The following is a 22574-nucleotide window of genomic DNA, read 5'->3' on the forward strand; positions in this document are numbered from 1 at the left end:
GGGCCTGCGCACATGCTGATGGAAATCCAGTGATTTAAGGAGAGGGTCGCAACTGAACATGTGAACACGAGAAAACAAACATAAAAGCACGGACAAGTATACAACAGCACCAGAAGGAGGGGCCAACCCAAGCGCACCGGGATATGTGGATCTATACTTTGCCAATATACTAAAAATATATGGCAGCTTCAAAACGCAGCAATTGAAACTAAAGCGCCGTTTACGTCTTTTGAAGAAGCGGCGTATGGCGTAATCGTGCGGCATGTGGTGAAACGTGTGATGCTCGGAAGTGCGACCACGGTTGGGCACCGCGTGTTCTTCGGGTTCTGAAGACGTCTTTGGTAAGGTATAGGGGTGCCCGTTTTGCCATCCAGCAATCTCCAGTTTAAATTCAAATTCATGTATTCCGCCAATTGTTTATTCTATCATTTCCGTTGTGGACACCAGCAGTACCCATAAATCCCATTTCGTGGCTAGGCATGTGCGCCTCTCATTCACCGTCCCACGTCTTATGATTTTGACTTGAACCGCTGAGTTAGACATGCTTTTGAGCAAGGATGGGAGTGAAAAATTTGAACAGAAAAGATTTTGTAGGCATAAGAAATTTCTGCAAAAGCTGCATGTGACTCGTGCTCTGAAGTAGTTGTTCCTCTTCAGAAGTAAATGGTATGAAGTGAAATAGTCTATCATGCTTTGTGTGTTGGTGGTATGGTGTTACTAAAGGCTATTGCGATGCAAGAAAACCATATTTTTGGCATGCAGCTGTACCTTTTAAGGTTAGGGTATACATTGCTACCTCATGATAAGAAAGTATTGTACATCAGTCATCATTTTTAAGGCAGAACATCTTGTAATTAGTCATAAAACAGGTCATCTAGGCTCTTACCTTGGACCTTAAATAATTATGATAGCGAACAGCTGAGCGCAAACACACAGCAACCACGACCCCGGCACCATTTCTACATGTGATCACAACATTACTGAGTGATCACAACATTACTGTAAAATGTATGAGGCCAAGGTAACAAGAATTCAATCAAATGTATTTCTTGCATATCCAAGCAGTCTTCCATGTTGTTTGTAGATTGGTCAACACTGTGGGGAAATATGACATTTTTGTGTGGGAATGAAAAGCAAAATGAGAACATGGCGGCCAAACAAAACTTCTTAATACGGTACATGTATGTGGCATGGAACATGGATGCCAATGGGACACTGGGTTGAAGGGGATAGGGTGGGGGTTAGGTTAGTTAGGTTAGGTTAGGCTAGGCTAGGCTAGGCTAGGCTAGGCTAGGCTAGGCTAGGCTAGGCTCTGTGTCCCATACATTTTTTATGTTTCTTGATGATAAGAAATATTGTAATTACGCAACAGTAACGCAGAAACAGCGCTGGGGAGTCGAGGCGGTGGGGTGCGTACAGCTCTCAGGAGCTCGCTATCATAAATATTAAAATTTGAAGGTGGAAGCATGAATTTACCCATTTTTAGATTATTTGTGATTTGTTCCACCTTAATCACGACAAATGGTGTACAATTATTTTTTCTAACGTCAGGTAGCAATGTATACCTACACCCCTTTTAATCTTGCTAATAAGGCAACTTTGCTGAATGTGAGCAGATGGGCCCCTTAGTCTTGAAGGCAGTGTATATATAGGTGAGGCATTCAGGGTCAGGCCTTGTGGTATGTGGCTTGTATGTGGCGTGTTGGACACTTGTTTATTGCAGATTTAGGGAAGACAAGCATTTTCAGGCTTGCTTTGCTGTGCTAATGAAGAATTTCAAGTTCAGTTATCTATCTTTTCCAGTTGGACTTACTCTAACTGATCTAGGCAGCAAGATACAGGGCAAAATGTGAAAAGGACTAGGCTGCAGGCCACCTGGCAGCCTCTGGGAGCTGCCACAGGAGAGGGCTTATTTTGCCTGACACCTGCGCCTTCTGCAATGCAGGCAAACCTTTTTATGGGACCCTAATGGATCATGAGACTGACCTGAGGGTGATCTTTGCTCCTTCTATCAATGTCTGCTTTTGAATGATAGCAGCATGCACTACCCCTGTAATGAATACTATTGTATGAATGATTGTAATGATTGATTGAATGATGTATTGTACTATGTAATGAATACTATTGTATTGAGTCAGATAGTGAGCAGCAGGCTTGGTTTTGCAGGGGTTACAGATTACCCAGCTGTGTGGTGTTCCAAAACAAGTTTGTGATGGAGAGCAAGAAATGACTAATCCAAACCCGTATGATACACCAGCGATTGGGTTTATCCCTGGATTTGGTCTTTTTCTGTTGGCAGGTTGGAGGCCCCACCTCCAATAAGTGAATAGGTAACAACACCCCTGAGATGATCGCTTCATGTTTTACGCAACAGAACATGACAGACCATGCCAGGTTCTAAAGAGGGTTCCACATTTGCAGTGCACGCCTTTGCATCTCCTTTAAAAGAACTGTTTCACAGGTTAATTTTGGGCAAGCATCATATATGATGAAGTAAGCTTACCAAACACTATTTTTTACAGTTCAAGACTGCCCTGGATAGCGCAGTTTTTCTGTTAAGTAAATATGGTCCCCAATATGTCATTGTTTTATTGTATCATTGTGCCTTGCACAGCATTTAGAGCCAACTGACAGTCATTGTTTCTGGAAATCATGCTCACAAACACCAGATATGATGAACTTGACAGTTCTATTTTTCTTGGATTGGATTGTTGCATGAATAATGACATGGCAGGATTTGAATGGCATTATTAGGGTGTCATAAATGTGGGTGATCTTGAAATAGTCTCCCTGAATTAGTTTGTGCATTTTTATGGTCATGTAGCTCAGAAATTAGAGGCAGTTTAGGTTTAAAGAAGGGCAGACCTGTGAACAGCATGAAACAATCTGTAATGTGTCTGTTTTGGCACATAATGTCATACAGATGTGGAACACTTTAAAATACATTCAAGATTGTGATATCATGAGAAAGCATATTTTCAAAAATCTGTCTGGGTACCAGGATTTTATAAATGCACCAGGAAAATATTGTATACATGAACTATGCCTCTGCTGCATTTAATGAGTGATTATTATTTGTTTGTTAAGGTGATTGCCTGTGCATGGCTACGATTGAAAACTGTTAAGTAATTGCCACTAGCCTATCTGTAGGTTGTTTTGGAACTGAGCTTGGGTTCATGAGCATTTAGATGTTAAAAAAAGCTTAGTATTATGTGGATAACCAGGTTGAGAAATGAGCTGCACATTTGAGAAAGACCCCAGTGTGGATCAGTAGCCCACATTATGGGAAAAATTTTGGTCAAGGCTTCATTTTGACTCATCTGGTGCTTATAGCTATGCATTTTGTTCTGCTGAACCCCATGTTGTGAAAAAACTTAATTTGTTTTATGTTAAGCACTGTGTGGGCCGAAGTGTGAAGTAATACTTCAAATATTTATTGTTACGAGCATTGTATGCTGGGCACATGTATGACCCAGTTACCATATTCCAAACCTCAGATGAGCATGCATTAAATCCCTAAGCCCGCTCCATTTAGTGACACCATGTGGCCAGTCCAATGAGAGCTGTGTCCCTCGTTTTCGAGCACGGCCTGGTCTGCAGCCCTCCCTTGACACCACCCCTCTCCTGTCAACCAGGTAACTCTCTGCCGTCACACGCACCGCAATGGCCGACGAGGGCGACTTCGAGCCTGATGATGGCGGGGATGACTTCGACGATGCTGACGACGGCGCCGACGACCTGGACGAACAGATCGAGGGCGAGGGCGAGACGGTGGCGGTGCTGCCGTCGGGCGAGGGTGGGCAGGCGGCCGCCGGCGCCGAGCGCCAGACCACGCCCTTTATGACGAAGTACGAGCGCGCCCGTGTGCTGGGCACGCGTGCCCTGCAGATCGCCATGTGCGCGCCAGTCATGGTGGAGCTGGAGGGCGAGACGGACCCGCTGCAGATCGCCATGAAGGAGCTCAAGCAGCGGAAAATCCCGATCATCATCCGCCGCTACCTGCCCGACGGCAGCTACGAGGACTGGGGCATCGACGAGCTCATGATCGTAGACACGTAGGCGGCCGGCGAGGCAAGGCCGGTCGCCTCGCGTCCGCCGGAGAGGCGGGAGTGGCCTAGGCTGGGTGCCGGCGGTTGGAGGAGGGGGGCTCCGCGGCGGGCCGCGTGGTCACCGCCTTGGAGGTGTCTTGAATCCATCGTGAGCATTGCTATCTGTGTTTCATCAATACATCATCGTGTCCTTTGACGTCTGTTCGAGACAACAAAATCAGGTATTTTACGGGGGTACTTGTATTAAAAGCATATCATGGAGTTGACATGATGTACAAAAACTATGCATGAAATTGACGTACAGGCAAAATCCAATAGCAATCGCGCCTTCGTCAAAGACAAGCAGCACCGATCCAGGCCGCTTGCCCCATATCAACATGGCATAGGTGATCACAAAATCCGTCACTCGCGGTTCATTATACATTGGCAAAGTCACCACGCTACCGCACAACACGGAGCGCTCTGCAACTCACATTCCTCTAGAAACTGTACGCATACTGTTGCGCGACTGGGCCCGTCACGTCACACCTCCGAGCAGTAAGTTTTTACGGCTCGAAAAACGAGTCACACGCTCTATCACAACGGTGCTGGGAAAATCTGCACCATCAGTTTTCAGGAAGACGTCATACGTGACACCCTGCCTAGCATGTAGAGGAAGTCTGGTGCAATGCTACTTTGACGCTGACTCGTGAAATATGTCGACGGTGGTCTCGTGGCATGGCCGCAGATCAAAGTCGTTGAAGCCCAGACAGAACTTTCCTGCGGGCGGTTTGAAGTAGCTGAGGCCTCTGCCTATCTTGATGATCCAGCCACTGTCCAGCCTGTAGCATACATAATGCAATGCATGATGGGCTGAACGCGGGATGCGCGTTACACCATCACGTACCTGAGGAAGACTTAGGCCAATGCAGGGAAGAGCACTTGACTATCGCACCACAGACAAATCGGTGGATCTTCACTTTCAGCCAGCCAGGGCATCTGCACTACCCTCACTGACGGACGTGTAATCTCTCACCCCACTCCCCGTTTAACCCTGGGTCGCTGCAAATGCTTCGCCCCACCTTGAGTATGTCGCGCCTAGCAGTCATCAGTCGGCTGCCCTGAGAGCAGGGGCTCCGCCCGAGCAGCGGCACAACTCCGGTCTGGGTTCTCTGTGCATCCCCTGGGTGTCAAAGGTGACTCGGGGTGGACGCTGTACTACCCCACGCTTGTCCCTTTTGAGTCTCAGCTCTGACGTAGTCACAGAGGCACAGGAGCTCTAGAACGAATCAAACTGAATCGGTGAGGGACTGCCTCGTCCCATGAAGTCCCAAGAAGTGCCCAAGGTCGGAACCTTACACACACTCCTCACTGATACATACACAGAGCACAATACAGTAACAGTCCTGAAGGATAATCTGCATTGTCATCCATTTGCACGTGCTGACTGTCCTTTGGTCACATTGGCCGCCTATCGTGGCATGACTCGTAACTGTTTCTAGCATTACCCAATCCGTTCGCCATGCATTTAGAAGCCACCTCAGTTCTCGTCCTGAGCCCGCCATTGATCCGTTCCAACTGTTGTGGAGCTATCAAACTGGCTGATATATCTAGCTCTGTGTTTTTAGGCGTTTAGGCGTTTTAGGCGTTTTTAGGCGTTTTTATATTTGTTCCCGCTTTATCTGGTCCGCAATTCATTTAAGAGAAATGGCTGCATGAGTGAAATTGCACGACGGAAGGGCCCCACAAATGTGCTTGGTGCATATCACTTCTCCGCCCCAATTCCGACCCGAACAAGACCTCACCGTATCTCTCTGTCGTGAAGCGTGTCAGAGTAGTTGACGATCAACTTGACGCCAAAGTCTGCCATGGATGTGCAGATCTCTGTGAGTCGCGCCTTCTGCGCATGCTCGTCGCCCGGGTCACTGCCGGTCAACAGTCGGATGAACTGCAGATTTGGGCACTTCTTCACGCACAGTTCGCATAGCCGGAGTAGGTTGTAGCACTGAAACGAAACGGAGCTCATGTACGACCACCTAAATGTATGCCGCCATCGCATCTTGCACCCACGGGACCCTGCGGATTTAGTACCTATCGCAAGCACCGCCCAAACACCATGCATCGCAGATAAGCTCGATTCGCGATTACACATAGCTACTTTCTCTCCATAATTTTGACTCGCTGATCACCGATGTGCTTTCTCCCACTGTTAAATCAATACCGTGGTAGCAGATACTAGCGTCTATTCCTGATGTACACATCCACGTAAAACGTAGCGCGAGCAGGGGTATCTCGCAACGCTTAGCGCTGCCAAATACACCGACCTGGTGCACGCTGCGGATGTAGGGGTCCTCCACCTCGACGCTCCTGACGCGGCCGTCCAGGAAGCGGCCGAGCACGCTTTCGTAGCTGTGGCCAGTTGAGTTGTCCTCGATGTGCACCTGCTCGTGGTACTTGCCCAGCTTCTTCTCAGACTCGATCAGCGCCTTCAGCTTCTCCGCCCGGTCCATGTACTCGGTGGCCTTTGTGCGGAAGGCCAGGCGCCGCGGACTCTCCGGCAGCCCCTGCGGCGCGTTCAGCCACGTGAGCGGGTCGCCACGCGGCACGCGGCCAGGCCGGTCTCGCCGGCGGCACGGACGGTACCAGTGACGAGGTCGGTCGGCGCTGTAATGCGACGCTGGTTGGATATGTGGGTGTCGCATGGCACGGACGACTGGGACCGGCTGTCGGTGGATGGACATGGGGATGTGAGGATTTTAGTAGCATCTGTGATGCAATAAGATTGGCACTGTCATCATTCGGGAGGAGTTTCACAGGGCCATATCCGGCCACCATCGGTAATGCCCAGCATTGAATACCTTGGAGCGCTGGGCTGGTACATTAAGGTGTCAATTTGTATGTTATTGATGCCAACATAAAAAAGACATCAAAAATGGAGTTCCAAGTGTTGGCTGGTAATCATGCTGGTAGGAAATTTGCACTGCATTTACTTGACAAATATGATGACTGGCAATGTGCACGCATGGTTGACGGTTTATGGGTTAGTTGTTATGTCACCACTGGTGTGTAATGGTGTGCATGGACAACACAAAAACAGGGCAAAGGACGCATGGCATATGAGGAAGCAGCGCGGGGCACAGCCAAGGAATGACCGGCTGATGCACCTCTCATTTAATTCTGACATGCACCTAGAATCAAGCTATGGTTGTACACTTCTTATAAGCCTTCATAGTTTAGAAAAACACAGGTGCCACTGGAAGGATTGAAACCTTGCTGATCAGGGATCTACCCATGATTTGCTATCTCAGCAAGTGAGGCATAGAGAGAGAGAGATATACATACATATATATATATATATATATATATATATATATATATATATATATATATATATATATGTGTGTGTGTGTGTGTGTGTGTTTGTGTGTATGTGTGTGTACATTGGGTAGCATTTCGTGCCAACCTCACACCAATTCCTCGTGTACAATAATATTGAGACGTGTTGCATGTGCGTGCCTTGGTGATTGTGCACTTGCTGTTGGTGCCGCATGCTGTGCGGGCTTGCATGGCGGTTGCTTGTGGTCGTGGACGCCCCCGCTGCTGCCCGCCCATGCCCATTTTGCGCGTAACTGTCGAGCTCCGATGGGTTTTTAGTGAGGGCCTGAGAAGAGGGGCGCTCTGCGGTTCCAGGTGCGAGGCCCAGTGACGATGTGGTCCAGGGATTGCGTGGTCGTGCGCGCGTTGTGGAAGCTGTTGTAGGTGCAACCATTGTTACCGACAACAATTAAAAAGATGTGTTTGTTGGGGGCCAGTACAGGGGCAGCCTATGACATGGTTGATGGACAGAGGAGCTCAGTGTACATTAGGCAGCTCCGCAGTCCCGGGCGTTTGCGATTTAGCTCCCCGCGCGGTGCGCCAGCAACCTGTTACAATCGATTACTCTTGTTGTTGCAGGCATTGGTGTTGGCTGATCTTCGTCTAGGCGCCTCCGTTCTTTTACAGCATTCTGTGTTTGTTGCGCCATCAATGACGACGCGGTGTCTGCTGGGCAATGATGTCATCAGAAGGCTGGAGGCCACCGTTTTAATTGGCTGGGTCTCCGGAAATTGAAGGTTCGGAAAACCTTGCCTCCACTAGTGATGAGATGCAGGCTGGAGCTGTGACAGCTCTTCGTTGCGACACGGTGACACCGTCATGCGATATTGTCGTGCCATGTCGACATGAGATCGCCACGAAGGGGAACGCGGCTCTGGACCTGTTAGCCGGAACATGCGTAATGTACACTCCTGATGGGACGTTTGAAGATAAGCACCAGGTCGCAGGTGCTCATGTGCTCGCCACTGTTGCGGACAATTCTCAGGTGAGTCTGAGGTTTGTGAATCCAGGTGAAGGAAACATCAAATTATACAAAGGAACAGCCGTCGGACATGCTTAACAGGTGGCGGTGGTGCATGAGGCCCCGCCACCCCACGTTGTTCGCAACGTCGCCCAAATAACTGGAAGGGAAGGCAAGTGATAGCATCGTCAGGAAACTGAGTAAAAAGTCTGATTTGGAATTAGAAGAGGAAAAAGAGAAAATCGCGAAGCTGCTGACTGCGTACCTGGATCGGTTTCTCACCGATGAAACACTGCGACGGTCAGGCGACGTTCAGCATGCAGTTCAGACGGGTGATGCATCGCCGAGGCTCTATGCAACCGGCGCGAGTGGATCCTCGCATGCGAAAGCAAATGAATGAAGTGGTGGACGACATGCTCGAACGTGACGTCATCTGGCCAAGTGCGTCCCCATACGCAGCAGGAGTAGTTCCGGTGCGGAAGAAGGATGGGACGATTCGATGTTACATCGACTGCCGTAGACTGAACGCGGATACCACGAGTGACGCTTTTTCCACCGCCCCGAATTGATGACTGTTTGGACGCCCCGTCCGGGGCCAAGCGGTTCCATGTCATGCATCTGAAGAATGGGTATTGGAAGCAGGACCTCAAGGAGGAGGATCAACACAACGCTGCTTTTGCAACGCACAAAGGACTGTTCAAATTTAACGTGACATCCAAGGGCTTGAAGGGGGTGCCGGCATCGTTCCAGCGGCTGATGATGGTGGCACCAGGGGTCTCGTTTGAAACATCTGTCTCGTGTATCTCAACGACATAACCGCCTTCGGAAGAACGTTTGGTGAAAGTCTGGAGAGATTTGAGATTGTCTTGGGAGCGTTGCGGACAGTAAATCTGACACTGAATCCGATGAAGTGTAGGTTGTTTCGGAAGAAGGTCCAGTTCCTTGGGCATGTGGTCAGTGGAAAACGCGTGTCCCTTGATCCCTGGCAAGTGTTTGCAGTGCAGCACTTCCCAACCACGTCGTCCATTAGGGGGGTGCGTGAGTTCCTGGGAACGAACTTGTGCTTCCGAACTTGTACTTCCGATGCTCTATTCCAAAGTTTGCCCACCTGGCAAGACCTCTCCAGCGACTTCTAGAGGGTGCCTCTTGCTTCAGATGGACAGAAGAGTGCGCCGCGGCCTTTGAATTTTGAAAGAAAAACTCATCCCTGCTCCGGTGTTGTGCCACCCGAATCTTCGGGAGCCTTTCACGTTGACAACTGACGCCAGCGATGTAGGCCTGGGAGCGTACTGACTCAGAAGGAAAATGACAAGGAATATGTTGTGGTATATGCTAGTGGCAGCCTGACTAAGGCAGAGAGGTCATATCTTGCAGCCGAACTAGTGCCTCGCTATAGTTTGGGCTAGTCGTCGGCCCCGGGTGTATCTTCATGGGCAGCACTTCATACTGCGGACTGACCACAATCCTTTGGTTCATCTCCGACAGAGCAAGGATCCCAGAGGCAAGCTGGCGCGGTGGATTCTGGAGTTGGAAGCGCTGGATTGAGCTCCAGTACCGGCCACGATCCAGCCTTCCGCATGCAGATGCCCTGTCCCGCGGCCCTGTAGAAACTGCCAAGGTCACTGCGCGATAGAGGTGCGGGCAATGACGCTCGAGGGTGGTTTTTAAGTAAGATCGGTTCAACAATAAGCCCGATACAAGGCGGAGGTCATTGAACTGATTAGAAGGAGGCGTCCATGTCCTGCGTCTGCATCGCCAGTGGCGAAGCACTACATGTCTCAACAGGACAGATTGCAGATGGATGGTCAGGGACTGCTGATCGAGTGTTCGCTCGGAACGGCGCTCAGCACCGGCAGGTGGTTGTGCCGAGGGCACAAGGGGAAGATGTGCTCGCGGGGTGTCACGGCGATTCTTGTGCGGGTCATCTTGGGGTGACGAAGACGTTGGAAAAAATCAGAGCTAGCTCTTACTGGAACTGATTGTTTCAGGATGTCAAGGCATGGGTCCATGCACGCAAATCTTGCGCGAAGAAAAGGAGTCTCCCTACCTCAGGCTCTTTTAAGAGAGATGTCTGTGCCGGACCGTCCGTGGCAGTAGATTGCCATGGATATAACGGGTCCTTTTCCCAGAACAAGAGGAGGGAACCGCTACGTGTTGGTTGTGATGTGCGGGTTTTCGAAGTGGGTGGAAGCGTTCGCACTTCCTGACCAGACAGCTGTCACCGTGGCCGAGATATTTGAGGAACAATTTATATGTCGCCACGGGTGTCTCGAGGTGATCCACTCGGATCAGGGGAGGAATTTGGAAGCGACGGTAATCCAGGAGAACTGCGGAAGGCTGAACATCAAGAAGACTCGTACAACTCCGCACCATGCACAAGGCAACGCACAAACTGAAAGATTCAACCACACCCTGTGCGCCATGCTGTCGATGTGTGTCCGTGAAGATCAGGGAGACTGGGATAGGCACCTATCGTTCGTTATGCTCGCTTATCGCACGAGCATCAACGAAACCACAAGAGAGTCACCAATCTTCCTGTTCTGTGGACGGCAAGCCAGAGCGCCCGCTCAGATTGTGCATGGTGATGGACAATCGACTCGTGACAAGACGGAATACGTGCAAGAGATGGTGGAACCTCTCCGTCAAGCTCAGCGTCGAGCGCAAGGCCACATCGTAGGTGAGGCCCCGCCACGACGAGCAAGGTAAGCACAGGGCGCTCGTCAGTATGCCTATCACGTCGGGGATATGGCGCTATCACGCTATCAGTATGCCTATCACGTGGTATGACTGTACAAACCGTTGAGACGGGTGGGCCGCTCGCCCAAGTTGCAAATGTCGTGGTGCGGGCCAAACCAGGGGGTTGGGTCTTGCAAGGCGTGAAATACCGGGCCAGGCTGAAATAGAGGCCGAAATACCGGATGGTAGTCCATCACGATCGGCTTAAGCTGTATCATCAACGGAAGGGAGAAGAAGGGCCAAAGAACGTGAAGAAAGGTGACTGGGAATGGGTTCAACAGGGATGAAGCAGCTGGAGAGGAGGAAGAGGCAAGAAGGAGGGGAGTTGGGGATGTGATGGATGGCGGTTCATTGACTGAAAGTTCATGATTCCTGAGAGGGCAAGGACGCAAATATGGATATCGCAGACGAAGATGCTGAGGCTGGAAACGAAGAATCGGGAGCAGGGAAAATCAAGAAGCAACAGCAGAGGCTGGGATTAGCCGCTTAGGATGCAGAAGAGATGTTGGTACAGGGGTGGCCGAAACTCAGATGGAATCCCCTGCTAACTGGACAGAAGGGACGACTGGGGTAGAAGCGTGTCGTCATCGGAGACAAAGCAAACGGCGTCGACCGGCCCCAGTTGGGCTTGATTTATGACAATGTGAAGAAGTTTTGAAGTCTTGGTTTTTCTGTCCAGCCAGGCTCTGTTAGTCTGTCTTTCGGCCGCACTCTCCGGTGGCAGGGGCCCATATCAATTATGCCGTGAGCTACCGAGCGCTTTGCTCGGCTCTTGCAACTGACAGAGGGTGACAGTTTCAGATGAGAGGAATGTGCTGTGTTGAATGTGCATGCCTAGGTGATTGTGTATGTGCTGTTGGTGTCACATGCTGTATTGGCTTGCATGGTGGTTGCTTGCTGCATGTGGTCATAGATGCTCTCGTTGCTGTATGCTGCATGCCCTCATACAAGCTCCCAAGGCTGCAAGCTGTGCATGGCTAGTTACCAGCTAATGAGTCCTTTGCATGTGTCATGAAATGAGTGTCTAATTCAATGCTGTACTATTTCCTGAACAAATCACAGTTTGGCAGTGGTCACAATAAAGGAAAAAATCCCCACCAGCATAAATCAACAATCCAATAATGTACTATCATGCATAAGATATAAAAGATTACTTTTTTGTTAACCATCTAATGTTATGGTTTATCAAAATGGCTTTGATAGGAGCAGATTCATCACCTTAAAATGAACTTTTCCCATTCTGTATATTACCATGCATTTAAATATTGACCATCAGTGTAACCATGCCTCTGAGCTTTCAGGAAAATGAGCATGAAAGGGCCAAACTAGAATATGATGGACCAAGCTGACTTTCAAATCATATTTTGAAGAGGAAAGTGTGAAGAATAGGCATTTGGTAGGCAAAATTAAAGGGAACAATGCCTATCTGAGGGGCAGTTGGATGGGACATCTGCAGTGGATATACCCGTGACAATGGCCTAAACCTGGTTGCCTTTAACAAGCTTGAGGTGCATATGAAGCATAGGAACTATGAGCCTTTCAGGCATAGATTCATAAAATGAGTACAGTGGGAGGGCTGAGCATTGACAAATGGTAGAACCTACCCCACACAATGCAAATTTTATTTTCAAAGTTGAGGGTTTCAGCCCTAGTTGGATGAAGTCCCTCAGCTAAAAAGGAAACCACACCTCAGCTTGGAAGCCTAGCAACACTGTCAATTCACCTTGATTACTTCCATTAGAAGCTGAAGTCCCTCCTGATAGCATGTCATTGACTCTGTCCATCGGTGTTTTGCATCCAGGTCCACTGCCCGCTTCAGAATGGAAATTGCAGCAGACTCCAAACCATCCATGGTGGCAACTGAAAAACTGGATCAAACAGATATTTGAGTCAACCCCTCATAACAGCCATTACAGGCACATGTTTTCAAAAATGATCAACATCCCTATTGCTATTTTTGAACCTGCAAAGTGAGCTTATGAAGATATACTGCATGACATTGTCCTGGAAATTAATACACCAAACACAGTGTGTTTTTAGCCCTTGATGCTAATCCATTAGCATGCTTTATTTTCATATGGCATGGATTGCATAGATTACATAGATTACATAGGCGTGATAATAATGCGTACGAGACGTCATACGACATCGTAAGCTGCAGCAGGAGTCAGATCGTTAGAAACGTCAGTGACTATCCCTGCAAATTTTACAAGGATAATATAAAATGCGGTATATACCTATACCTTCTACCTCACCTGCGACCAACGCCTACCTATGGAATGTGAACAAGTACGATAGTCTGCTGCCAAGCATTTCCAACGTGCGATTATTTAGTACGTAAGATGCTTGAGCTCAAAGTGTAATTGTACATATTCGCAATTCGTAAAAGGAAAGTTGATTTATTATGTCTAAAGCATTGAATTTACAGAGCAACTTTACCTCTACCAGACGTTTGTAATTAGGACAGAAGCTAAGAATTTAGAAACGGCGGCAGGCACTGGAAAAGGCAGTGGAATACACCGGTTTTTCTTCTTTTGTTACGTACTCCACTTTGTGCATGTCCGGTAATTGCTAAGGTGTCCGGTAATTGCTAATTGCTAATTGCTAAGAGCGCGCGGGGTTGGGGAGGCGGGTTCGTTTCACTTCGGCTTTCGATGTAAGTGAGCGAGTTGGAGTTGGCGGTTGACTGGTGACCAGTCTATTTATCTATGCACACTGAGAAAGCTGATGCGTAGCATGCATAAACGTAATAAGTGAGGCGCAGCGAAGGCTTAAGGCAACAAGCCCAGCTACCCGTCTGTTCATCTTCCTTGATTTCGTTGTAAATCTCGCTGGTGGATGCACCGCACACTGACGACGTTCGTATGATTGCTGCTGCTGCTGCTGCATACAGGATATGGGTGATTTGTGGATTATGTTCTCTATTCAACAGTGTGCATTAAGGTTGAAGTTAAGCTTGCCTTCTATTAAACGTGATGTTCCATTGAAGACACTGAAATGAGTTTTGAAGAATGTATATTCCTACGTTCAATGTACAACACCCTTTCAGAAAACAATGCATTTTTTAAGAACCATGTTAGTTGTGTTAATGCTGAAGTTAGCACAAGGCAAAGGCAGTGTTCCTCATATGCATGGGGCTTGAACTGAACCAGTCATTCTGAAGATCATTCAGTGCGGTTCACAGGCCTGCCATTATTAAGACCTGAACTGTCTAGTTTTTTAGCTATACTCCCACAAAAAGATGCAGGCTTAGTTGGGCACACTACTTAAAGGCTACCCAGACATCCATGACACCATAGTAATGTCAATTGAATCCTGCCATTCTATAAGCCACACCACAAGCAAAGTCAGGAAAAATATGATTGCTGAGTTTTTCTTATCTGGATTTGTAAGCACAGGCATGACTATCCAGATGTAGCATCTGTCAGTTGGCTCTGAATCAATGTTATGCAAGGCATGGTGACACAACCAAACAATGATGGATTTTTTAGCCTATTGACAAAGTCAATAAGTTGTATAGTCTAGAGCAGTCCATTCCATTTAGAGTATTCAATTGTTAACTTAGAATATCCAACTGTCAAACATTTCCATTTCATTCCCATGTGGAACACCTTTCTGTGACCATGTAACATTCAAACATGTTTTGCCTTGGCAAAGTACTGTCTAATGAAATACTGTGACAATCAATGAAGCAAACATGCCAGGGATATGCTATTATCTTGTGTTTGAAATGCATTAAATATGAGAATGAGTGCAGGCAAGACATAAAAGCTTGGTTTGCCAGCTAATGCTGTCCTTTCGCAACCAATGCCACTGATTATATTAACCAACTGTGATGCATGCCCAAATATTGTCAGCACATGAGGCCATTTATTTAGTGAGATTTTATACCTGCTTATTATGTTTTGACAGTCATTGTTATTAAAGAGTTTTGCTTAGAACATTTTTTCTTTGGAATGCCTGATTACAGGCTGTTTTAATTTGTTGTGTGCTCCTCCCCAGTATGTCTTTTGTGCAAACCTCACTGCTTATAAACTATTTTTGTTCCATTCCTTGGCCCTGTGTTACAGAAATAGAGTGACCTGAGTCAATACAATGCTGCATGTGCATGTAGCTGTGCTCAAGGAGCCTAGGGGCTTCATTAAGATTCTGCAGTTTGTAAGTATCAAGTAATGGTAGGGTTGAGGGGTTCATTAATGTGCTCTGCTTATTGCATGTTTCATTTTATTGACAATTGACTTGTTGTTTTTCATGAAATGGTTTGCAGAAGGCCTTTCAAAGATTGATGTTTGAAGCCATGCTTTTATAGTTGAGTGCAAGTCTTTTTGACTGTAAAGACACCCATCTGTGTGTAAAATATTGCCTGGCAGTGTCCATAAGTCCCTTGCAACACTATTGAGCCCTGCACCTGTCTCTCCTCAGGTGCTGGCCATTCTGGCCTTCTCCACCACAGTTGGGTTCAGCACGTATTTCACCTTCCATGCCACAGTGGCCGGCTGTAATAGTGGCTCCCAGAACGTCGTCAGGAAGGATGTGTCCTACCCATTCGCGTGAGTATGGTATATGATAGGCCACTGGCCGGTTCGTGTCCAAAAAACAAATCAGTAGAGAAAGGCAAATGGAAAAGTTGTGGGTAAGTAGGCAAAATGGGTAAGAGTAAGTTTGGAAAAGTCTGAAGGACAAAAATTCAAAAGCAATTGTGACAGCAGGAATGGATGTTGAATCAAGAAAGTGAAATGGAATAAAAGTAGAATAGAAGAAAGGCATACAGTGGTAAACAACTGGATAATAATACATAGGCCAAAAAGTCTGCAGGATCAAACTTGAATTGGAAAATGATGATGATGAGGATGATTTCAGGTTTTTGGACGCATCGAACGCAGTAGGTCATGCAGCGCCCTCGAGTTGAAAAAGTCGATAGGGACAAGCCGGAATGGAAACAGTTTGGCGCAGACAAAGTCGACATAGATAAACATCGATTGGGATGGCAGTAAACAAGCGGGTAGTCTAGAGGACCGGGGAGTCTTGGTGATTTGACGCCTGCCATGCAAGGGGATATTGCCGACTGCATTCGAATGCACCCGTGCATTCAATGGGTTTTGCTGCCTGACATCCCCTGGGTCCTCTTCTTTGGGCCCACCCGCGCTCGCCCGGCGCACACGCTCCAAACAGGATGCCAACCTAAAGACTTTACGCCCGAACCACACGGCACGCGTCCTGACGCCGTCGCGTGGCCGATCGGCTCTGGGTGCCTTTCTAGCTCCTTTATATGCCCATGACGATACCCTCAGGCCATTTTCTGGGACGGTCCTGAGCGTGATAAGCGGCCACGGTAAAAAGCGGTACTTAAGCGGTGCCCGCTGCGAATTCTGTCTTTTATTTCTTTTTTCTGGTTAGTCCTGCTGCTGGGCGGATACGTGTCGGGTTGGTTTTAAGTGTTTGTTTGCGGTGTTCATTTCTCCTGCTCGCCTTCCCCCCCCCCCCCCCCCCCAGGTCCGTATTTTTTCACCCCTGACGAAAGTTACAAATCGGTCGTAATGCTTTTCCATTCGAGCTCGGCGTCTCTGCCCCTCCCCATCAAGAGAATCATGGCACGCTCCTACCTTCTCCCCACTTTGAAAACGAGATGTTAGATCCTTGGATGGTTGTTGCGTAAACCCCACTTCAGTGTCTAGATTCCATGGGTTTTGCAAACACAGCACCCCGGGGTCCTGGTCCTCGCTGGTTCTTTACCAGATTGAGATGGGTTGGGTTCCTGTCTTCCTCTGCTTTTTTCGCGAAAACTAGAACTTTGTGTCGGTATTTCATTGGCCTTCCACGAAGACTAGACCCTTATTCTGGTTTCCAGTGTTGTGTTGGCCCCCGCTGGTGAAGCGTTTTCAAGTGTGCTATTCGTGTGTATCTCTGCCCCTTGGACTTCTCGTTGTTGGACTTTTCGCGTGTGATTTTCTTTCAACCATTTTCCATGCGACTGTCGCGTTTTCTATTCGACTGTTTGTCCGGACATCCCATCAGCCCTTCCACGGCCCGACCGCCCCGGGTGTTGTCGGGTGGTGCGCTGCTCGGCATTTGAGCAGCACTCTGTGGGGATCGTGTGGTCATGGCTGTTTCGGTGCCCAAGCTACCAACTGGCAAGTATTTTTATGGGAGTGTTTAGAATCCATACTAGTAACTAATAAATATGTGTTACCCATGATATACGCTGTTATCATCACATACGCTGCGTGGGGGGATTGTCTTGACGCGTCCCGCTGTCCTCGCCTGACCGTGGTATGTGGCCGTGCCCTTTAGTCTGGACAGCCAAGTGGTGCGGCAGCAGCTGTGCGCCGACCCGCCACGCACCGAGCGGTTCCACTTCGCCACCGACGTCTCCTCGCACGCCAAGTTCTTCGTCGCCGTCGGTGTCATCTGCATGCTGCACGCGGTCCTCGCGCTGGCCGGCTACGTCCTGTTCAGTGACCACTACGTCAACCAACGCATTATTCCTACCGTCGTGAGTCGCACAGTGCTGCCCTCTTCGCGGGCCAGGCCGCGGACTGTGCTGACACCTGTGAACTCGGCATGAGATGTGGATCTGGTGCGCGTGTCGAAGCCCCCCGAGTTCCACCTTGCCTTCCCGCCCGTAAGTCGACACCGCGCGACCGCCTGAGCCGCTCCCTGTCGTTGCACCAGGGTCTCCGATTCCTCCCCCTGTAACGGCGCCGTTCGGTCCGCAGGATTTTGTGACACACGCGTTGCTGGCGGCCATGTGGCTGGTGGCCGCCTCGGCCTGGGCGTCCGGATTGGGCGCGCTGAAGAGCGGCGCCGACCCGGGACAGCAGCTGAACCAGCTCTGCGACCAGCTACACAACGTCGATTGCCGCGTTGCCGGTGACGACCACCGCGGTACATTCGGCAAACTCAATGCTTCGCTGGTGAGGGATGGCTAGGCGAACGGCGTCGCTGGTGAGGGACGGGCGGCCTGAACTCGTCGCTGGTGAGGGTCGGGCCGCCTGAGCTCGCCACTGGCGGGGAAGGGGTGGTCTGAGCTCGTCGCTGGTGAGGGTCGGGCCGCCTGAGCTCGGCACTGGCGGGGAAGGGGTGGTCTGAGCTCGTCGCTGGTGAGGGTCGGGCCGCCTGAGCTCGGCACTGGCGGGGAAGGGGTGGTTTGAGCTCGTCGCTGGTGAGGGACGGCCGCCTGAGCTCGGCACTGGCGGGAAAGGGGTGGTCTGAGCTCGTCGCTGGTGAGGGACGGGCCGCCTGAACTTGGCGCTGGCGGGGAACGGGTGACCTGAACTCGGCACTACTGAACGACGGACGGACGTGAGGACGTCTTCCTTGTGAGGAAGTGACATCACAGCGGTGACAGGTTGGGGCCGCAGTCGGCAGGCAACGTGTTGAATTGCTGAGGCGGCGGTTGTAGACGGTGCAACCACCACGGCCGGAGTGCCGAAGGTGGCTGTGGTGAACCGCCCGAGGACGCTCTGGTATGCGTTCCCACATTGTGGGGGTCCAGCCATGCTGTGTGGGTGAACTTGACGCTGCTGCCCATCCACCGTGGCCCACACCCGTTACGGCTCCCTCCTCTGTCGGCAGTGCTTCGGTTTCCTGAACGTCTTCGTGTGGGCGGGCAACCTGTGGTTCCTGTTCAAGGAGACGGTCTGGTACAAGCCGCGCACGTCGCCGTCTGCCTCCGCCACCACAACCGCCGCCGCCCCCGCCTAACGGGTCGGCGTCGCCGAGCCGTCCGTCCGGTCCGGCTCGCTGCCTGGGGGGCTCCGCGCCTGCAGCGAGTCGCGGCGTGTCGGAGCTGTCATGGGCGGCGCCGTCGGCGGATGCTTGCTTCGGCCGATGTCTGATTGCGGGTCATCTATTGTAGGATCGTGACGCCGATTGTGGCAGCTGTGTACGCCAGGTGCCAACAGCTGGCGACTGGTTTGCGGTCGTCCAGTGCGCGGAACGACGGCGGACGCGTCACCTGTGCGCTAATCATGACAAGTTGTTAAATGTGAGATTGTGTGGTGTGAGACTGGCCTCGGTGACGGATGGCGGGCAGCTGCAGTGCCCGAGCTCCACGGCGGACGCCGTCATCCCCCCCCCCCCCCGACCTAAACCCAGCGCCAGTTTGGCACCTCTCCAAGTTGTCATTAAAGGTGCGCCGTTTTTTGTCGTGCGTAACTGTAGCGGGGCCCACTGGTGACAGCTGGAAGTCGGCTGATTTGAGGAGTGCTTACAGTTGTGGCCTACGCTTCCGTAGTGGATTGGTTCGTGCGGTTGGACGTTGGAGCGAACGCAAATCGTGTTTTTGTAGTCATAACATGGGAGCGATGTGTGCCTTCAAATCGCCGCCGCCATCGATGTATTCTGGGTGATTTCGCCTCGAGAACTGAACCGCTTAGCTTTGCTTCAACTCAATGTAACCGGTCATTCCGTGGCTTGTCCGTACAGAGCGGTGCCATCGCTGCCTATTGTGCTCTATGCGGCTGCGGTGCCAAGAACGGGCCCGGGTGGCGGGGCTGCGCCTCCCAGCCTGAGCGGGGCAGCCGCTGGCGAACACCCTCCTCGAGGGCGCCGGGTTGTTGATTCCACGCCTGCAGCCGGCCGCGCCGTCCCAGCTAGTGGTGAGACTGCTCGTGGCCATGCTGCCGATCCCATGATGTGATTGTGTCAGCTAGCGGCGTCGTGCGGTGACGCTGTGTATCATTCCGAGGTGTGGCAATACAGGGTACATCCTGGCCGATGTGCTGGTCAGCGGGACGGGGCGGAAGTGAGCTGGGCAGACCAGTTCATCCTCTGGCGACCTTCCTGACAGTCCGTCGGAATTTAAGGAAGTGTCGCTTGTCTGATGGGATCGTGTTAGGTTCGAAGGCAAATGAGATTTACAGCCTTCTGGGAGTTCGTGTCACCTCCGGCATCTCTCCAAACAGCAATCGAATTTTAGGGGGGGGGGGGGGTTGCGGTACTAACGCTCGGATAGTCCCTCTCCTGTTTCGAACTCGGAAAGATGGAGCATGGAGTGGCCCAGCGGCAAGTCTTGTGTGCGTCACAGTGCCTGACAGCGCAACGCTATGACGAAAACGTACTGCGCAATTCTTACCCGCATATTTTGTGTTGAGCTTTCGGCTCACTGACAGGTAATAGTGGTTGTTGCAGGCAAATACGTCATTGTTGGCGAGCAGGTCGAAAGATTCCTCGTCACGTAAAAAATGTATTCAGCATTGCTGGGATGAGATTTACAGATTGCTGCCTAAAGCGATGAGTGGAGGACAACGGTACGTCTGGACAGGTTGCGGTGAAATTATTCATACCTGTATTTCTGGACTATTATGTAGGTGGACATTTTTCTGTCGGAGTATCCGGATTCCCCTGTCTGGATGCGCTTCCTGAAAGACCGCTCGAGACCGGAACGCTGTTAGACTCCGTTAATCCCAGGTTGGCTAAGCTCTGAGTTGGAATGCCGTCCATGCCGGACATGCTAATCGGCCATTAGTGGCGATGCTGAACAGGCGGAACAGAAGGGGCGGCGCCAACACCACTGAACCCGGCAGGGGAACCGGTTCGGCCGACAGGGTGACATTGACACCGGATCCCGGCCGCGGGGGCCGGTTCCGGCTTTGGACGCGGCGTTCATGGATCCTGAGAATGTTACAGCCACCACGCTGGGTCCATCAAGGGGGTTTTCGTCAGTAGGCAGCAGATGTTCGGGCCTAACGCCAGTGTTTGTCGGATTGGTTGATGCTCGCTGATGGTTTTTATAGTACAGTCGATGATACTGTGTTTGCTTCAACGGGACTCACTTCGCCAACTATCGACGTGTTCAAAGCTATGAAACGGAGGAAGGCAACGAAATGCCATGCGATTGATTGTTGCTTTTTATGGGCCTGCAAACATTTGGAAACATCTCTGTTTCCAGCTATTTTTGTCCCAACACTGACGTGAATTTCAAGACGTCGTTCTCTCTAGCTCTGTTTTCGTTTTATGTCTGATAAGGAAGCGCTTCCTGATCTTACAATTATAATTACTTCAAATGAGTGGACGATGAGAGGCAGCTGTTTGTGTCCGGACAGCTCACCCCGACCCGGAGCACTGGAGGGTCGATCGCCCCGAGCACTGGAGGGTCGATCGCCCCGAGCACTGGAGGGTCGATCGCCCTGAGCACTGGAGAGTCGATCGTCCTGAGCACTGAAAGCTAGATCACTCTGAACACTGGGGGGTCGATCGCCCGGAGCATGCGAGGGTCGATCGCCCAGAGCACTGGAGGGTCAATCGCCCGGAGCGCTGGCGGGTCGATCGCCTCGAGCACTGGAGGGTCGATCACCTGAAACACTGGAGGGTCGATCGCCCGGAGCACTGGAGGGTTGATCGCCCGGAGCAATGGAGGGTCGATCGTCCTGAACACTGGAGGGTCGATCGCCCTGAGCACTGGAAGCTAGATCGCTCTGAACACTGGAGGGTCGATCGCCCGGAGCACTGGCGGGTCGATCGCCTCGAGCACTGGAGGGTCGAGGCTGGCTACGAACAGAAATTGAGTCTGGGGCTGCCGCACGGCACCGTTGTTTTTAGGGGACCTGAGTTCACCTCTGCCGCACGGACTCACGGGCATTGAGTTGGCGTAACGCCAGCGCCTCCCACCAGCGTGATGTGTGACGATCTCAGGAAGAACACAGTGCGCACGCAGGGCGCTACATGGCAATCAGAGTTGTGTTCAGCGCTGGAAGAAGCTCATTTTCCCGTGACTGGCACGCAAACATATGTCGGATGCCCTGCAGTCGTTACGTGCGAGTGTCGATACGAATGCAGTGACGAACAGTTAAATTCTACTTCATTCTCAGTTACCCTTATCAGAACAGATGTAATCAGGGCATTTTGTCTCATTTTAAAATGTGGGCGCAAAATGACCATTGAAGTCGACGCGCCCGAAAACACCAATGAACAACATCTCAAAATGTTCTGCTATTATTGCAGTCACCCTCCTCCTGTTACATTGGTTTGGTTCAAGATTTGTGCATAGGTGGAGAACCTTACCCTCCCCAGGGTTTTCATAATTGGCTGCTGGAGCGTGTAGACCTCCGTTCCAGAGTAAGATATCACGCAGAGAGAGAGAGAGAGAGAGAGAGAGAGAGAGAGAGAGAGAGAGAGAGAGAGAGAGAGAGAGAGAGAGAGAAGAGAGATGAGAGAGAGAGAGGAGAGATAGAGGAGAAAGAGAGAGAAGAAGAGGAGAGGAGAGAGAGCGAGAGAGAGGAGAGGAGAGGGAGAGGGAGAGGGAGAGGAGGGAGAGAGGGAGAGGGATAGGGTGGGAGAGGGATATGGAGAGGGAGAAGAGGAAGGAGGAGAGGAGAGAGGAGAGGGAGAGAGAGAGGGAGAGGGCGAAGGGAGACGGGAGAGGGAAGCGGGGAGAGGAGAGAGGAGAGGGAGAGGGAGAGGGAGCAGGGGAGAGGGTAGAGGGAGAGGGAGAGAGAGGATGAGGGAGAGGGAGAGAGAGAGGAGAGAGAGGG

General features: G+C 50.7%; 3 protein-coding genes across 11 annotated transcripts; 2 read left to right on the top strand and 1 right to left on the bottom strand.

The window, feature by feature from the left end:
* The first annotated feature begins 259 nt into the window (after window positions 1–259).
* Polr2F (RNA polymerase II subunit RpII18) lies at window positions 260–4242 on the top strand. Its single transcript, XM_037232342.1, has 2 exons — window positions 260–341; window positions 3636–4242. Exon 2 carries the CDS (start codon window positions 3664–3666, stop codon window positions 4057–4059), a length of 396 nt encoding a protein of 131 aa, XP_037088237.1. The 5' UTR covers window positions 260–341; window positions 3636–3663; the 3' UTR covers window positions 4060–4242.
* A 41-nt stretch (window positions 4243–4283) lies between these two features.
* On the bottom strand, window positions 4284–13741 carry LOC119107531 (MIT domain-containing protein 1). Of its 7 annotated transcripts, none has more exons than XR_005095237.1 (6): window positions 13373–13530; window positions 12824–12968; window positions 6353–6592; window positions 5834–6033; window positions 5111–5307; window positions 4730–4808 (listed from the first exon to the last, which is right to left on the bottom strand). XR_005095237.1 is itself a non-coding variant. In XM_037231007.1 (5 exons), exons 1-5 carry the CDS (start codon window positions 13657–13659, stop codon window positions 4720–4722), a joined length of 750 nt encoding a protein of 249 aa, XP_037086902.1. In that variant the 5' UTR covers window positions 13660–13741; the 3' UTR covers window positions 4284–4719. The 7 variants fall into 7 exon arrangements, 5 of the variants coding, with proteins under 5 accessions (XP_037086902.1, XP_037086904.1, XP_037086905.1 ...); XR_005095236.1 differs by having other exon boundaries at window positions 4799–4870; XM_037231007.1 differs by lacking the exons at window positions 5111–5307; window positions 13373–13530 and adding an exon at window positions 13646–13741 and having other exon boundaries at window positions 4284–4870.
* On the top strand, window positions 13619–19814 carry LOC119107532 (synaptophysin). Of its 3 annotated transcripts, none has more exons than XM_037231012.1 (6): window positions 13619–13683; window positions 15171–15258; window positions 15523–15650; window positions 17392–17593; window positions 17817–18014; window positions 18676–19814. In XM_037231012.1, the coding sequence occupies exons 2-6, from the start codon at window positions 15196–15198 to the stop codon at window positions 18802–18804; spliced, it is 720 nt and encodes a 239-aa protein (XP_037086907.1). In that variant the 5' UTR covers window positions 13619–13683; window positions 15171–15195; the 3' UTR covers window positions 18805–19814. The 3 variants fall into 3 exon arrangements, with proteins under 3 accessions (XP_037086907.1, XP_037086908.1, XP_037086906.1); XM_037231013.1 differs by having other exon boundaries at window positions 13660–13676; XM_037231011.1 differs by having other exon boundaries at window positions 13662–13756.
* Window positions 19815–22574: the final 2760 nt, after the last annotated feature.

Source organism: Pollicipes pollicipes, unplaced genomic scaffold, assembly GCF_011947565.3.
Source record: "Pollicipes pollicipes isolate AB1234 unplaced genomic scaffold, Ppol_2.1 Scaffold_6686;HRSCAF=7923_pilon_pilon_pilon, whole genome shotgun sequence".
Classification (NCBI taxonomy): Eukaryota; Metazoa; Arthropoda; class Thecostraca; order Pollicipedomorpha; family Pollicipedidae; genus Pollicipes; species Pollicipes pollicipes.

Bases quoted from the DNA above. Each gene is read 5' to 3' on its own strand.
- Polr2F (XM_037232342.1), top strand. From the start codon at position 3,664: ATGGCCGACGAGGGCGACTTCGAGCCTGATGATGGCGGGGATGACTTC.
- LOC119107531 (XM_037231006.1), bottom strand. From the start codon at position 13,413: ATGCTTGGCAGCAGACTATCGTACTTGTTCACATTCCATAG. The intron at 12,969-13,372 runs GTAGGCGTTGGT...TGTTTGATCCAG, and splicing joins TACTTGTTCACATTCCATAG to TTTTTCAGTTGCCACCATGG. The intron at 6,034-6,352 runs GTCGGTGTATTT...GTTTCGTTTCAG, and splicing joins ACATCCGCAGCGTGCACCAG to TGCTACAACCTACTCCGGCT.
- LOC119107532 (XM_037231012.1), top strand. From the start codon at position 15,196: ATGCTGCATGTGCATGTAGCTGTGCTCAAGGAGCCTAGGGGCTTCATT. The intron at 15,259-15,522 runs GTAAGTATCAAG...GTCTCTCCTCAG, and splicing joins TCATTAAGATTCTGCAGTTT to GTGCTGGCCATTCTGGCCTT. The intron at 18,015-18,675 runs GTGAGGGATGGC...CTCTGTCGGCAG, and splicing joins GCAAACTCAATGCTTCGCTG to TGCTTCGGTTTCCTGAACGT.